At 54.7% G+C, this 12,850-nt stretch overlaps 1 protein-coding gene across 1 annotated transcript; it reads left to right on the forward strand.

Moving 5' to 3' along the window:
- Nucleotides 1–3,741: 3,741 nt before the first annotated feature.
- SLC25A11 (solute carrier family 25 member 11) lies at nt 3,742–12,799 on the forward strand. Its single transcript, XM_042471966.1, has 8 exons — nt 3,742–3,893; nt 5,562–5,714; nt 6,993–7,199; nt 7,665–7,755; nt 8,895–8,985; nt 9,525–9,624; nt 10,350–10,401; nt 12,163–12,799. The coding sequence occupies exons 1-8, from the start codon at nt 3,805–3,807 to the stop codon at nt 12,316–12,318; spliced, it is 939 nt and encodes a 312-aa protein (XP_042327900.1). The 5' UTR covers nt 3,742–3,804; the 3' UTR covers nt 12,319–12,799.
- The last annotated feature ends 51 nt before the right edge of the window (nt 12,800–12,850 follow it).

The raw sequence follows: 12,850 nt of genomic DNA on the forward strand, positions 1-12,850 counted from the left end.
CGCCCAGCAGCAGCAGCAGCGCCTGCCGCCCGAGGAGCGCCCCTCGGCTTCCTCATGCCAACCATGACCTCCTTCTCACGGAGAGCCCCCTCCGAGCAGAGAAACAACAACCCGGGTCGGAGGGAGCCCGAAGCCCTGCCCAGCTGCCAGGATCCAGAGCCCGAGCCGGGATGCTGCTGAGAGGCGGTGCCCGTCTGGCTGCAGCCATGCCAGCTTAGCCTGGGCTTCCGTCCTTTTAGCACCATTTCCCAATGAGTCTGTTGTCTCTATGGGTTGCCATAATTGTCCCCTAACCCCCGACAAAATGAGGACAAAACCAGCCCAAAATGGAGGACATTTAAGACAACGGAGGACCTTAAACGGCCACAGTTTGGTCCTGGGTTTTATGGCAACCCTAATTTAAATCCGCTTTCTTTGCTTTCCAGCCGTGCAAAGAAACTGGGAAGGCCAGGCCATGGACAGCCCTGACTTCGGCCGCCTGGATTGGCAGCCCAGGGCCTGTCTGGGGTCTCTCTAGCTGTCCTTCATAAGTCCTCTCACTTCTGGATGAATGGCTGAGCAAAGACGAAAGCGAGGATTGTGGCATGCCATTGGCAACCGCAGTCGCAAGTGTTTGCGCTCAGTGCCCTTCTGCTGCTGCTGCTGCTGCTGCCTGAGGCGGCCGCTTCGCTCGCCCCCAAATATTCTGGTCTTCCTCTGAGAGGCCTCTCTCTCAAAGAGGTCAGAATACAAAAAGATGTTGTTTCAACCCTGCTTTTAAAAATAATGCGGTCACACAGCCCCAGCCCCCAAAACCACCAAACCACCAACCGCTGCTGGTCTGAGAAGCCCACATTCAGAGGCAAAGCCGGAGGCTTTCATGGCCGCTTCCATATTTTGTATGGGCTTTCAGGCTCTATGGCCAGGCCCCACAAGAAGGGCTTCTTCCTGACCCTTCGCCAGCATCTGCGGCTGGCTTCTTCAGAGAAGGCATTCTCTTCTCAGCATCCTCTGAAGATGCCAGCCACAGCAGGCGAAAGGTCTCTTTCGCCACATAACCCCCCCCCATAAAAAAACATGTACATTCAGATTTAGACAAGGCTGGCAAGCCAGATCCTCACAATTCCCAAGGGCAAGGCAAATGATAAGGGGGGGGGGCTTTTCCCATTCAGCTTCAATGCTTTGAACCATCTCTGGTTTTAGGAAGAGAGGAAGGGGAAAGTCTCCCCCAAATCCTAGAACTCCATGAAGAACAATCCCCCGTTTTCCACCCAAAAATGTTCCTCTTCTGCCCCCAACATCAGTGAGGTTTTCCACATGTTTATTGCTCTCTCCACTAAAAAGCCTACCTCTCTGCTGCCCTTCTTTCTATTTTTTCCAGGGGGCTGCTTCATTCCCCCCATCATTGGGGTCATCCTTTTCGGCACACCACCCCCTTCACAGCCAACACCCCTTTGAGGACCAGAACCAGACACAGTACACCAAGTGGAATTGCACTCACAATACACAGCATGGCTAGAGCCTATGATCTGCTTCCACTGGATGTTGTTGTTGCTGTTGTTGTTATTATTCAGTTGAGGGAGGGGCAACATTTAGAATTCTCTAGACTACAACTCCCAGAATTCCACAGGAGGCAGCCATAGCAGTTAGAGTGACAGTGTCGTGTGATACTGGACGACCTGCAGAATGTATTTGCCTCCCTCCCAAATCTGGCTTCAGTCCTATGCTTGTTTTTTGTGTGTCTGCTTCACTTTCTGCTATAATAAAAAGATCTGTCAAAGATCTGTGGCCTTTGATATCAATTCTGTATCAAAAAGGGGAGAGTGCTGTGTGCGCATCAATGGGCACATGGATGCCAAGGAGATCCACATCAGTTCCATCATAACACAACAAAATGTTGGCCGTGTGTAGCCAAAGATCCAGCTCTCAGTCCCCCTGTGACCTGCCATATAAATCCTATATCAAAAAGGCATATTGTGGCAAGGAGTCCAAAAGGGGCCCCCCAGGGCAGGAAACCAGCCATGCCACATTGCGACATCTGGATGGCTCAGCATGGGGAGGCCAATGGCATTTATCTGGGATGGGATTAAATCAGCACACTCCCTTCCCTGAGGAGAGCAACTGTTTGCATGCAGCAGACAAAGCCCGTGGCCAGTTGCGGAGTTGTGTGTGTGTGTGCCTGGCAAATACTTTGGACACTTTGTGGTTAGCCCTGCCAGTTGTTTGGGATGGGCTGCTGGATGCATTACTAATTGGTCTTCCAAGGGGGGGCAGGAAGGGGGTCCTGGGGGGTCCATGGGGTGCTCCTTCTGCTGGCTGTGGTTTCTGCTCCCCACATTCCTGTCCGCAGACTCTTGCCGGCCATTCCTTTGGCAGTGCCTGTTTTCCATAATCACAAGGCTGGGCCCTGGCCAAGGAATGCTGTGTGGCGGCGGAGGAGGAGGAGAAAGAGGAGGAAGGAGGCCCTCCCCTTGTTGGGGGGGGGACATTTTTGGAATAGCAGTGCCAGGAATGCCATTGTGCTTGGAGTCCCAGGCCAGGAAGAGGACGGCTGCCTGGGTGCTGCAGCCGCTCCAGCCACGCTTCTGCTTCTGCCCAGGCTGGCCTGGACGTTGCCCTCTAGTGGGCAGGGTGGAGGCTGGCCATGCACTGCAGGCAGGATGTGTGTGCGCATTTGCACATGTGCGTGCAAACTCTCCAACATTTCACAGGTGAGGACCACCAGGAAAGATGCAGCCAAGCAGCCTCAGAATGTGGCCAAGATAGAGTGACCATTAGTCCTCCGCTCCCAGGACATGTCCTACGCTTGGCCGTCTCTCTCCATCCAGGAGGAATTCCAAACCCTCCTCCATTCTGAGCATGACAAGAAGCACGAATTTCTATTTGTAACAGTTTTCTTTAGGGCCTCCGTTTTGCTTCGGATATTCTTCTTCCATTTTGCGTCTGGTATGGCATCCGGTCACCTTGGGTCAAGATGGCAAAAGCAACATTAAGGAGGGAGCATTAGGTAATTGTGTTGGCCAAAGTACAACAAACCCAGAATCCACAAAACAGCAATACATTATTGTGACAACCAAAATGCACAAAATACAAGTTGCAAGCTTTCGAAGCTCCACTGGCTCTCTACCAGACAAAGGTGTTAAAACCACACACCGGAGGAAATAATGTGAGGATGGCTCCTCGTGGTTAGGGGACGATGGGAGTTGTAGTCCTCCAAGCAGTACCCTCCCCCAGGCTCTAGTTCTGGAGCGGTTTGTCCTCTGAAGGAGACTCCCCCAAATCTGGAGGCAGAAGGGGAAGAGACCCATCATCCCCGCTCTTCACGGCTCTTTCCCTCAGAGCCTTGGGGAGATGGGAGTGTAGTGACAGGGATGTAGGAGCAGAAATGAATGCGAACTCATAAAGAATTGTCAAAACGAGAATAAAGGCCATCTGAGTCCTGAGGTACGAATAACTGTAGAACGGGACACAAAACGCTCTTTAAAACGGTTTATTTATTTATCCTCCATTTTTTTCACGTATGTTTATAAAACACACCGGACTTCTGTTTATTGTACTTTATAGAAGGCCGCACGCCTCCCCCTCAGAGTTTGAAGGGAGACTACAGTTCCCGGCAGCCCTCCGGCGAGGGCTACTGCGCAGGGCGCGGGGATGCGCGAGGGGCACGCCTCCCTCCCCGCCCCCGCCCCGCCTCCCCCTCCCGGACGTCCCGCCTCCCCCGCCTCAGAGCGGACGCCCATTGGCTCCCCGAGGCCACGCCCACCCCTGCGGCCGGCCCGGTGTCACCTTGGTCCCGGTGCGAGCGAGCGAGCGAGAGAGGCGGCGATGGCGGCGGCGGCGGGGCCAGCGGCCCCCGAGGCCAAGCCCAAGACCTCCCCCAAGTCCATCAAGTTCCTCTTCGGGGGGCTGGCCGGGTAAGAGGGGATGCGCGCGCAGCCGAGAGAGGCCCAGGCCTTGAGGCCCCTCGCTGCCCTCTGACCCCGCAGACGCCGCCGCTACCGCCGCCTGGGGCATCCTGGGAGTGGTAGTCCTCCGAAGGGCCACGACCCTGAGAGTTTGGGGCCAAGGGAGGCTCATCCCTCTGGAGGAGCCTGGCCTTTCTGGGGGTTCAAGAGGGGACCTCCTCCCCCGAACCCTAGCCCTCGACAGGGACTCCGTGAGTCCCTGGGTGGCAGAGGCGGCCCCGGGGTCCCCTTCCAGCTGCCTCCCTTTTGCCCTGAGGACGGGGCCAGGGGCCTCCTGCCTCCCCTTAGAGCCCTCCATGAACCCAGGGCCCTCCTCCTTCCAGCGCAGGGCTGCCTTTGCTGGTCTGGCCGAGGAGGAGCCGGAGGATTCCTCAGCCCTTCGAGCCCTCCGACTGGCCTTGTTCCGGGGAGGCTGCTGCGGAAAGGCCCCTTGCGGCCTGTAGAGCCCCCTCCTCCTCCGGCCTCACGCAAGCCTTCCAGAGCCATGGCCGCCCAGCCTCCCGCTTGCAGGCCCCTCTTGCTTGCCCTGCCTGGCCGAAGGGCTGCTGCTGCCGCTGGGGCATTGGAGCCCAGTGGGGCTTGGCTCCTGAGGCTGCGGGGTCAAGGGAGAGAGGCACTCCTAGGCCGCTTGCCTGAGCTCCTTGCCCCCAGAGTGGGACTCATTGAGGGGAGCCTGAGTCAACCCTGGAGCCCTGGCTGGGATCAGACTCACCGCCTTCTGGCTTGTGGAGGAGTAGCTGCAGCTCAGGCATTCGGCCGCTGCCTTTAAAGACATCAGTGGAAAGACACAGCAGTGTAAGAGTACAGATCAGGCACAGGCATATGAAGGCAATCCAGGTTGAAAGGCCAAGCGAACCTGCTTCCCCTTCTGCAGGATGGGAGCCTTCCTTTGTGGGAAAGATGGCCGTATGGGAGCCATCCTCCTCAGCCCCTCTTCCTGAAGGCAAAGGCTTCCATGGCCTGTCTGGCCATGTTCTAGAAGACGTTTCGGCAGTGAATGAACTCTTCGCCCAGAAACCCCACCAAAGCCTCATTTCTCTGTGTGTTTGTTTGAAGGACCCCTCCTTTCTCCCACAATGGGACTCAAGCCGGGAAGGAAAGGGAGAGAGGGGAATGCCTGCTCCAAATGCCCAGGGCGACCTAAAGCCTCTGATACACAAGTGATACACTTCTGAGAAGCAGGTGGAATGCCTTTGGGGCTGGCTCTGAATCCAGAGTGGCCCCTAGCAGCTAATCCACCTACAGCACTAAGAGACTGGGCTGCAGGCTTTTGAGTGGGAGCAGTCTGGCCAAAGGACTTGGATCCTGTCTTGGGCAGCCTCAGAAGCAGAGAAAACACCCTCAGGTCAATGTTGGAAGGCAAGGTGGGGTTTGCTTGCCTTCTCTTGGTCACTGTGGGAGCCCCACAGCCATGAATGTGTCTATGAGAGAGAAGGGAACTCTCTAGATGCGCAGAGGGGCCCCAAAGGAACCACCAGGAAGGACCCTCAAGGAGAGGCATCAGGAGGAAGACTTTGAAAGGATGCCATTGTGTCTGGCCCTGGATGATTCTCTCCTCTTTGGGGTTTTGTTTCGGCTCTCGCAAGTGACTCTTGCTTCCCCCTTTCCCTCTTCCAGGATGGGAGCCACGGTGTTTGTGCAGCCCCTGGACTTGGTGAAGAACCGCATGCAGCTGAGCGGGGAGGGGGCCAAGACCAAAGAGTACAAGACCAGCTTCCACGCCGTTGGCAGCATCCTCAAGAAGGAGGGCGTCCGGGGCATCTACACTGGGTAGATAAGGCCGGAGGGGGGAAAGCAGAGGCCTGGGTGCATGGGGGGGGGGCGGTTGCAGTGATGAACAAGGGAGATGGTGGGGAGCAGGAGGGTGGCACCTGAGTGGGGAGGGGGATGCAAAGCCTCTGGAACGCAGTGGGGGTCAGGGGAAGAGTGTTTAAGAAATAAGTAACCCCCCCCCCCGTTCCCCATGGAGTTGCAGAGGCTTCCAGTCAAGGGGCAAAGTTTTGAGGCTTGTTTCTTTTGTGGCCAAAGCTCATTCCATGCGGTGGGGGGTGAGGTGGAATGGCAGGGGGTCGGTGGATTGCAGGAGGAGGACATCTGGGGCTCTCCCCTCCCAGCCCCAGTTTTGAGATTGTGGGGCCCTGCAGGAGTAGAGCGTAGAAATAACGCTTAAGAAACCATGATGTTACCTGACTTCTTCAGTTTTAAAGCGGGGGGGGGGGGAGGAGGCATGGTTAACATTCATTCCACTGGTTACTAAAATGTTAAATGCCGCAAGCTCACTGTCCTATGCCCTGTGACCTTTGTTACAGCCATTGCCTGGAGGAGAGTCCAGGCCAGTGGACAAACTGCTCTTCTCCAGATGTTTGGGAATTCAGCTCCCACAATTCCTGGGGGGCTGGCTAGGATTTCTGGGGGCTGAAGTCCAGAACATCTGAAAGATTGCAGCTTGAGAACCAGAGGTCTAGGGATTATTCTACTGTTTTAGTAGTTTTAGAGGGAGCGATCAGGCAGACCCAGAAACATCAGGGACTGCCTGAAGGACGCGACTTCTCCCTCCTTTAACTGTATTTTGTATTGCATTACAATTTTACTGTACCCTGCTATGATCATCACGGAATAGCTGTCTATAAATAAAACACATTATTATTATTATTATTATTATTATTATTATTATTATTATTATTATTATTATTTTCATAAATTGGTTTTAATGGATTGATCTACAAATCAACTGAACAGTTTCTTAAAACATTAAGAGCAAAGATTAGATTTCCTTAGCAGTTTAACAGAGGTACTAACAGAGGGAAGATTCACCTGTATTTTTTAACTTTGCACAAGAGGGCAAAAATGGGCACTGCCAGGGCTGCTGAAGGGGTAGGGATTCAGTTTGTGCGCCTTGATGCCAACTTCTGATTTAGTGCCAGGAAGAGGCTGGGGAGGGAAAGACAGAGGGGTGCCAGAAGAACTCTGGTTGGCAGTTCTGCTCTCTGTCTGTCTGTCTGTTTCATTTGGTACATCTCTGATTGGCATCTCCCATTGGGTTATCAGGCTGTCTGCTGGCCTCCTGCGCCAGGCCACCTACACTACCACTCGGCTGGGTATCTACACCATTCTCTTTGAGAAGCTTACTGGGACAGATGGCACCCCCCCCAACTTCTTAATGAAAGCTGTGATTGGGATGACAGCGGGTGCCATTGGGGCCTTCGTCGGTACGCCTGCTGAGGTGGCACTCATCCGGATGACAGCTGATGGCAGGTGGGTACTATTTGAGACTTCACCTGGTCAGTTGTTGGCTAAAAAACTGTAGGAGACACACTGGAACCACTCACAAACCACTCTCTGCCACCTCCCCAAACCCCAGAAAAACCTTGTAAAACAACCGCAAATGGCAAGAATGGGAACTTAAAACAACACAACATCTCTTTCATAACATCTCTTCCAGTGTGTTGCTACACAATAGTAAGGCCTTCTGGGTGGGGAGTGGGAGGCAGCAATGGGCAAAAACTGGCTTCTGTCCTCCATACTGTTGCCTACTCCAGCTGTGTAGCATCAGGGGTGGGAAATGTGCACAGCCAGGCACAAGCTTCATGGCCTTATGGGGAGGAGGCTGGGAGCGGCTGAATGGGAGTGGGCTCCTCTTCCTCCTGGCTTGCAGAGCTTGTGTCTGTGTGTCAGTTATGCCTCTATTCCACTCCCATCTTCTCTGGTTCTTGGTTCCAGGTTGCCTCCGGACCAGCGGAGGGGCTACACAAACGTCTTCAATGCCCTGGTGCGGATCACCCGTGAGGAGGGGGTGCCCACCCTCTGGAGGGTATGTCCCCAGGGGGCCTTGTGAGGGTGATACCTTCCAGAGCAGCTGGGAATGGGCTGGAGGGGAGCCCCTCACCTGAACTCTGGAGGATTGGGAGTCACGTCCCCAGAAGAGCTCAAATGCCCACATCTGGGGCTTTTGTCCCCCACAAGAAGACACTTTCCCACAAGATCCAAAGAAGCAAATCACCTTTCTTCGGGGCATTGTAATTCTGGTCTCTGCCCATCAGATGCCTTTCTCCACCTGTGTTTGAGTTCCCCAGACTGTTGTCTCATCTAACAAGACCAGAAGTCTTGTCTGCAAATGTAGCTGGGGGGGGATAGAGAAGGTGGTCCTTCAGTGGGTCTTCTCTTTGGTCCCTCCAACAGCCTCCAAAGGCCATCTTTCCATCTCCTTAATCTGGGTATGTCTTTAGTTTTATGACAGGATTCTGCATCATGCACAAGGACGGTAATGTTCCACAGTCTTCAGAGGAAGGGAAGCAACCAAACGTGGGAATGCCTCCTGGCCCCATTGGCATTCTTTAGACAGAGGGAAGGGGGGGCAGACACCCTCATTTCTCTTTCTACTCTCCCTTGACAACTGCAGCAGGGTCAGGAGACAGTCCCTTCAGCTTGGTCACCTTCTCCTTTTCTCCAGGAGAGCATGGGGAGATTTAGGATAGGGCACAAGGGTCCAGCAAATGACCCTTTGCCCTCTGTCCAAAAAGCAAACATACATGGTTGTGTATTCCTCCATAACAGGTTGGACTGGATGGCCCTTATGGTCTCTTCCAACTCTATGATTCTGTGAATCAAGTTATGTGTGCCGTCTCTCATTGGCAGAATGCCACCCTCAGTCTTGGCCAGTTTCTCTGCCCTATTGCAGTCATTCAGATACTGAGGAGCTGCCCTTGGCACTTCCTAGCTCAACTGCTTTGTTTCCCTCCCTCCGTCTCTTCCCCCTCCCTCAATTCCTGGTATAGTGAATGGCAGCAGCTCCCCGAAAACCCACCCCTGTGCCCTCCCGCCTCCCTCAGGCAGCTCCTTGCTGAACAGATGCCACCTTTGCCATCCTGCGTACTGCCAGGGCAGGAAGGGCATGACCACAGCCTTTCTGACCCCCACTTCCTTCTCTGCCCGGCTTCCTCCCTCCTGTAGGGTTGCGTCCCCACTATGGCCCGAGCGGTGGTTGTCAACGCGGCCCAGTTGGCCTCTTACTCACAATCCAAGCAGTTCCTCCTTGACTCCGGTAAGTTGTGCTCCTGGCCAGGCCCTGGGATCCAGGGGGTTCAGTGGGAGGGAAATATCTGGGTGTGCTCTTTCCACCACTATTAGAAACACCCGGGGGGAACCTGTCCCGCAACCCATAATCCTTGGCTGGTCTCCTCAGGGCTTCTGCTCCCTCCTTTTGCTTGCACTCTGCTTACCTCTTGTGCTTCCCACCAGAAGGATGTTGTCTCTCCACTGAGTTGGAAGGCCCATCTTGTCCTCCTTCAGATCCAGGCATTTTTGGGCTCTCAGCAGGTTCTGGCTTGGTGCCAGGTATCCCTAGAAAAGCAAGGAAACACCTGCTGTCAGGCCTCCCTCTTTACCTGCCTTCACTGGCTCTTGGGGGAACCACTGTTTGGTTTAGGAGCATGTTGATCAGGGTTGTTTGTGGTGTTCCTTTGCAAGGATCCTACGGCACAGATCTGGGGCTTCAGTCTCCACTGGTGGTGGGAGGAAGAAAATGGGGGGGGGGGGCCTAAGGACAGGCAGCAGAATTAGCTCCCTTGGCATCCCTTTCAGGTTACTTCCGGGACAACATCTTGTGCCACTTCTGTGCCAGCATGATCAGCGGGTTGGTGACAACGGCCGCTTCCATGCCCGTGGACATTGCCAAGACCAGGTTAGGAAAGGGGCATTGGGGGTGTGACTCAATGAGACCAGGAACTCATTGTGAGTCCTGCTGGCAGGACTGGGCAGCTGTCCTTTCTCTACTTTGCAAGGTTGAGACTCAAGTCACTTGGACTAAGGTGCTAATCCTGAAACCTGCTCTTTACTGTTCCACTGGGGCAGGGACAGAGGTGGCTGGGGCAGACTTTCTGTTAGCAGGTTTTCTGTCCTGCTGTCCTCTCTGTGATGATGGGAGATGGGCTATGCCTGTGTGGTTCATTTTCTTTAGATGACTTCTGCCCTATGTGACCCTGAGAATCCATTTTCCAGTTGCCTTGCAAAGTGGTAGTGGTGGTGGGGTTATAGCCTAGCCCAGGAGAGCCATTTTCCAGCCACAAGGTTCCGGAGAGTTGGGCCTGGGGTGATCCTCATATAATCTATCACTTAGGGGTCCAGTTTTCTCACTTACAATGGGGTGCTGGAGCTGGAGCTGGTGCTGCTGGAGCCCGTCAGCTAAAGGGCTGGGTGTTCTCCTTGTCTGCAGAATGCCTTCTGCATCCATTGACCACCAGTTATCCTAGACCGGTGATGTGATTCAGTTCTTGGTAACAGATGGGGTAGCTAGAATGGCAGCCTGCTCTGGTTCAGGAGAGGGGCTGGGCTGTCCAAGTGCAGGACCTGAGAGCCTCATCGCCCTCTGACTGGAATTCATGTGGCCTCACTTCTCTCTTTCTCCAGGATCCAGAACATGCGGATGATTGACGGGAAGCCAGAGTACCGGAATGGGCTGGTGAGTGTCCAGGGCCTTGGCACATGCCTTTGTTCACTTGATGTCTGTCCTGCCTCCCTCTCTTTCTGATCAGGGCCATAGCCTTGGGATGACGCGCCCAGCTAAGTCTTCCCCATCTGTTTCTGCAATGCTGCTGTGTGAGGGCAGGAGGTCTAGTCAGCTGGGGCTGCAGCATTTTTCAGGAACCATTTTGGGATAAGTGTTGGCTCTCAGAGAGCAAAGTGGCATGGAGCCAGGCAGGACCTTTGGCAGTGAGAGGGGTTGGGGGAAGAGTAGCTTCACGCAGCCTCTGTGCAGCAGCCGCCTCAGCATGACTTTTGGTGGGATTGCATTTTTCATTGCTGTTTCCTTGTTGTGAGTTGCCTTGGGTCCCTTTATGGGAGGAAGCTGAGAGATATGGAATGAGAGGGAAGATATTTCAATGTATAAACAGATGTTATGTAAGATATTGCGGCTTCCAGGAGTTGATTTTTGGGGCTGGGGGAGGGGGGGCCTTGGCTGCTTCCCAGTCCTGCTTCTCAGAGGGGAATCGGTTGGAAGGTGCAGTGTGCAGACTTTGCCCTGCAAGCAAGCTGCTTCTCGGGGACTTTGCCTTTGAAGCCACTCTGACCATGCAGGCGGGCAGTTTTGCCCAGAGCCCAGAGGAAAAGGGAGGCTGCTTCCAACCTGGTCTCCCTGTACTGAGCAGTCCCTTGGGACACTAGAGAAAGAGGAGAGGAGGAGAACGTAGTGCCACTGTGGACAACCTCATTGTGGCATATGGCAGCTGCCAGTCCTCCTTCCTTTTAATGTCATGCTCACCAGGTTATGGGGGTGGGTCTGGGTGTTCACCTGTTTCTACCTGCCCACAGCTCCTAAGAGGTGGAGGGGAAATGAAGCCACAGAGCTCTGTTTATGCCCGCTGCCAGTTCTGGACCTTTGCACCCTGAAAGCAATGGAGGGGTTGAGGGTGGCCTGGGCCTCCCCTTCCCCCCCCCCCTCAGCCACACACCTGAGACCCAGTCAACTGTGGCCCCTGTTCTTCGGAAACGAATGCTTCCGTGGCAGCTGTGGCCAAGGCACATGGGCTCAAGAATTCTTGTCAGCATTGAGGCCAAACATTAACAGCTGCCCAGTGGCCTCAGAAGGGTTATTGTGTGTTGTTCCAGGCAGGCAGTTGGGAACAGATCACTGTGAGGTAGGGCTGTCAGCTGTTCTGTTAGCCACTTGCTTGTGGTCATCCCAAATCCTGGGGTGGGAGTGGGGCTGCACCTGTTCTGTTCAGTTTCTGCTTCTGCCCTAAGTATAAGCCCCCCCCCCCATTTTCCAGTGGCTTCTCCCTTCAGGGAGGGATGCATCCAACCCAGGAGACCCCTTGTCCAGCTTCAAGGACTTGCGAGTGATGGCCCTGGTAGGGTTTGGTATGTGCCCAGTTCCACCACCTGCTGCCAGAAGGATGCCAGAACCCCCCAGTGAAAAGGTTGAGGTACTTCTCCTCTGCCACCAACAATTTGCTGTGTCCATTCATAGCCACTGCAGCTTTTCCAGCGGTAGGGCTGTGTGGGTCAGTTTTCAGCCTCAAAGCCTGGAATGGCAGCCTGCTGTCTCCACCTCAGAGCAACTTCTGTTCCCTTCCTGCCATGTTTGAGGGGGGTGCAGGCAGGTGGGGCTTCCAAGGGCAGCACCAGGCCCAGGTGAGATGTTCCAGAACCCTTTCTGACCCTGCCTGGGCACATTCTTGCCTCCTTACTGGCATGGTCTTCTCCCTCTTCTGTCTTGCAGGACGTTCTGTTGAAGGTGATCCGCTACGAAGGCTTCTTTAGCCTCTGGAAGGGCTTCACCCCCTATTATGCCCGCCTGGGACCCCACACTGTCCTCACTTTCATCTTCCTGGAGCAGATGAACAAGTTCTACCGGAAGTTCTTTCTCAGTGCCTGATGGGGGACAGAGAGGGAGGGACCCCCAAATCCAGAGCACACTGACCCACCCCTGTCTCTCAAGTGCCCTGAGCACAACCCCCTGGCCTCTCATGGGTAGAGGGCAAGGGAGGACCCCTGCCGCACCCTCTCCTCAGGTGTGTGCGCGTGCGTGTGTGTTTGCATCCAGCAAAGGGAGGAGAAGGGCTTCCTGCCCCCTCTGTCCTCCTCCAAATCACAAGGAAGGGTCTCAACCCTCCGGTGTGTTGGGGGCTGCCCAGCATGGTGGATTTAGGGGTGGATGGAAAGAGAGACGTTATTTATTGCGACAGCGGATGGGGGGAGTCCTGGTGGGGCTTCTCCTTCTGCTGCTGCCGTTGCTTCTTCGTGGGAGGCTGCCGTTCTCCAAACTAAACTGCCAGCCCCATGAATCCTGCTGGGCAGCAATGGCGCCTCGCCTCCCCAGCCTGCTTTCCGCTTAGTAAAACCAATCATGGTCTTAATCCATGTGCCTGCAGTGAGGTCCTTCTGTTGAGGAGGGGAGGATGGAGGAG

The sequence above is a fragment of the Sceloporus undulatus genome, chromosome 6 (genome assembly GCF_019175285.1).
Source record: "Sceloporus undulatus isolate JIND9_A2432 ecotype Alabama chromosome 6, SceUnd_v1.1, whole genome shotgun sequence".
Classification (NCBI taxonomy): Eukaryota; Metazoa; Chordata; class Lepidosauria; order Squamata; family Phrynosomatidae; genus Sceloporus; species Sceloporus undulatus.

Bases quoted from the DNA above. Each gene is read 5' to 3' on its own strand.
- SLC25A11 (XM_042471966.1), top strand. From the start codon at position 3,805: ATGGCGGCGGCGGCGGGGCCAGCGGCCCCCGAGGCCAAGCCCAAGACC. The intron at 5,715-6,992 runs GTAGATAAGGCC...TTGGGTTATCAG, and splicing joins GTCCGGGGCATCTACACTGG to GCTGTCTGCTGGCCTCCTGC. The intron at 9,625-10,349 runs GTTAGGAAAGGG...CTCTTTCTCCAG, and splicing joins GTGGACATTGCCAAGACCAG to GATCCAGAACATGCGGATGA.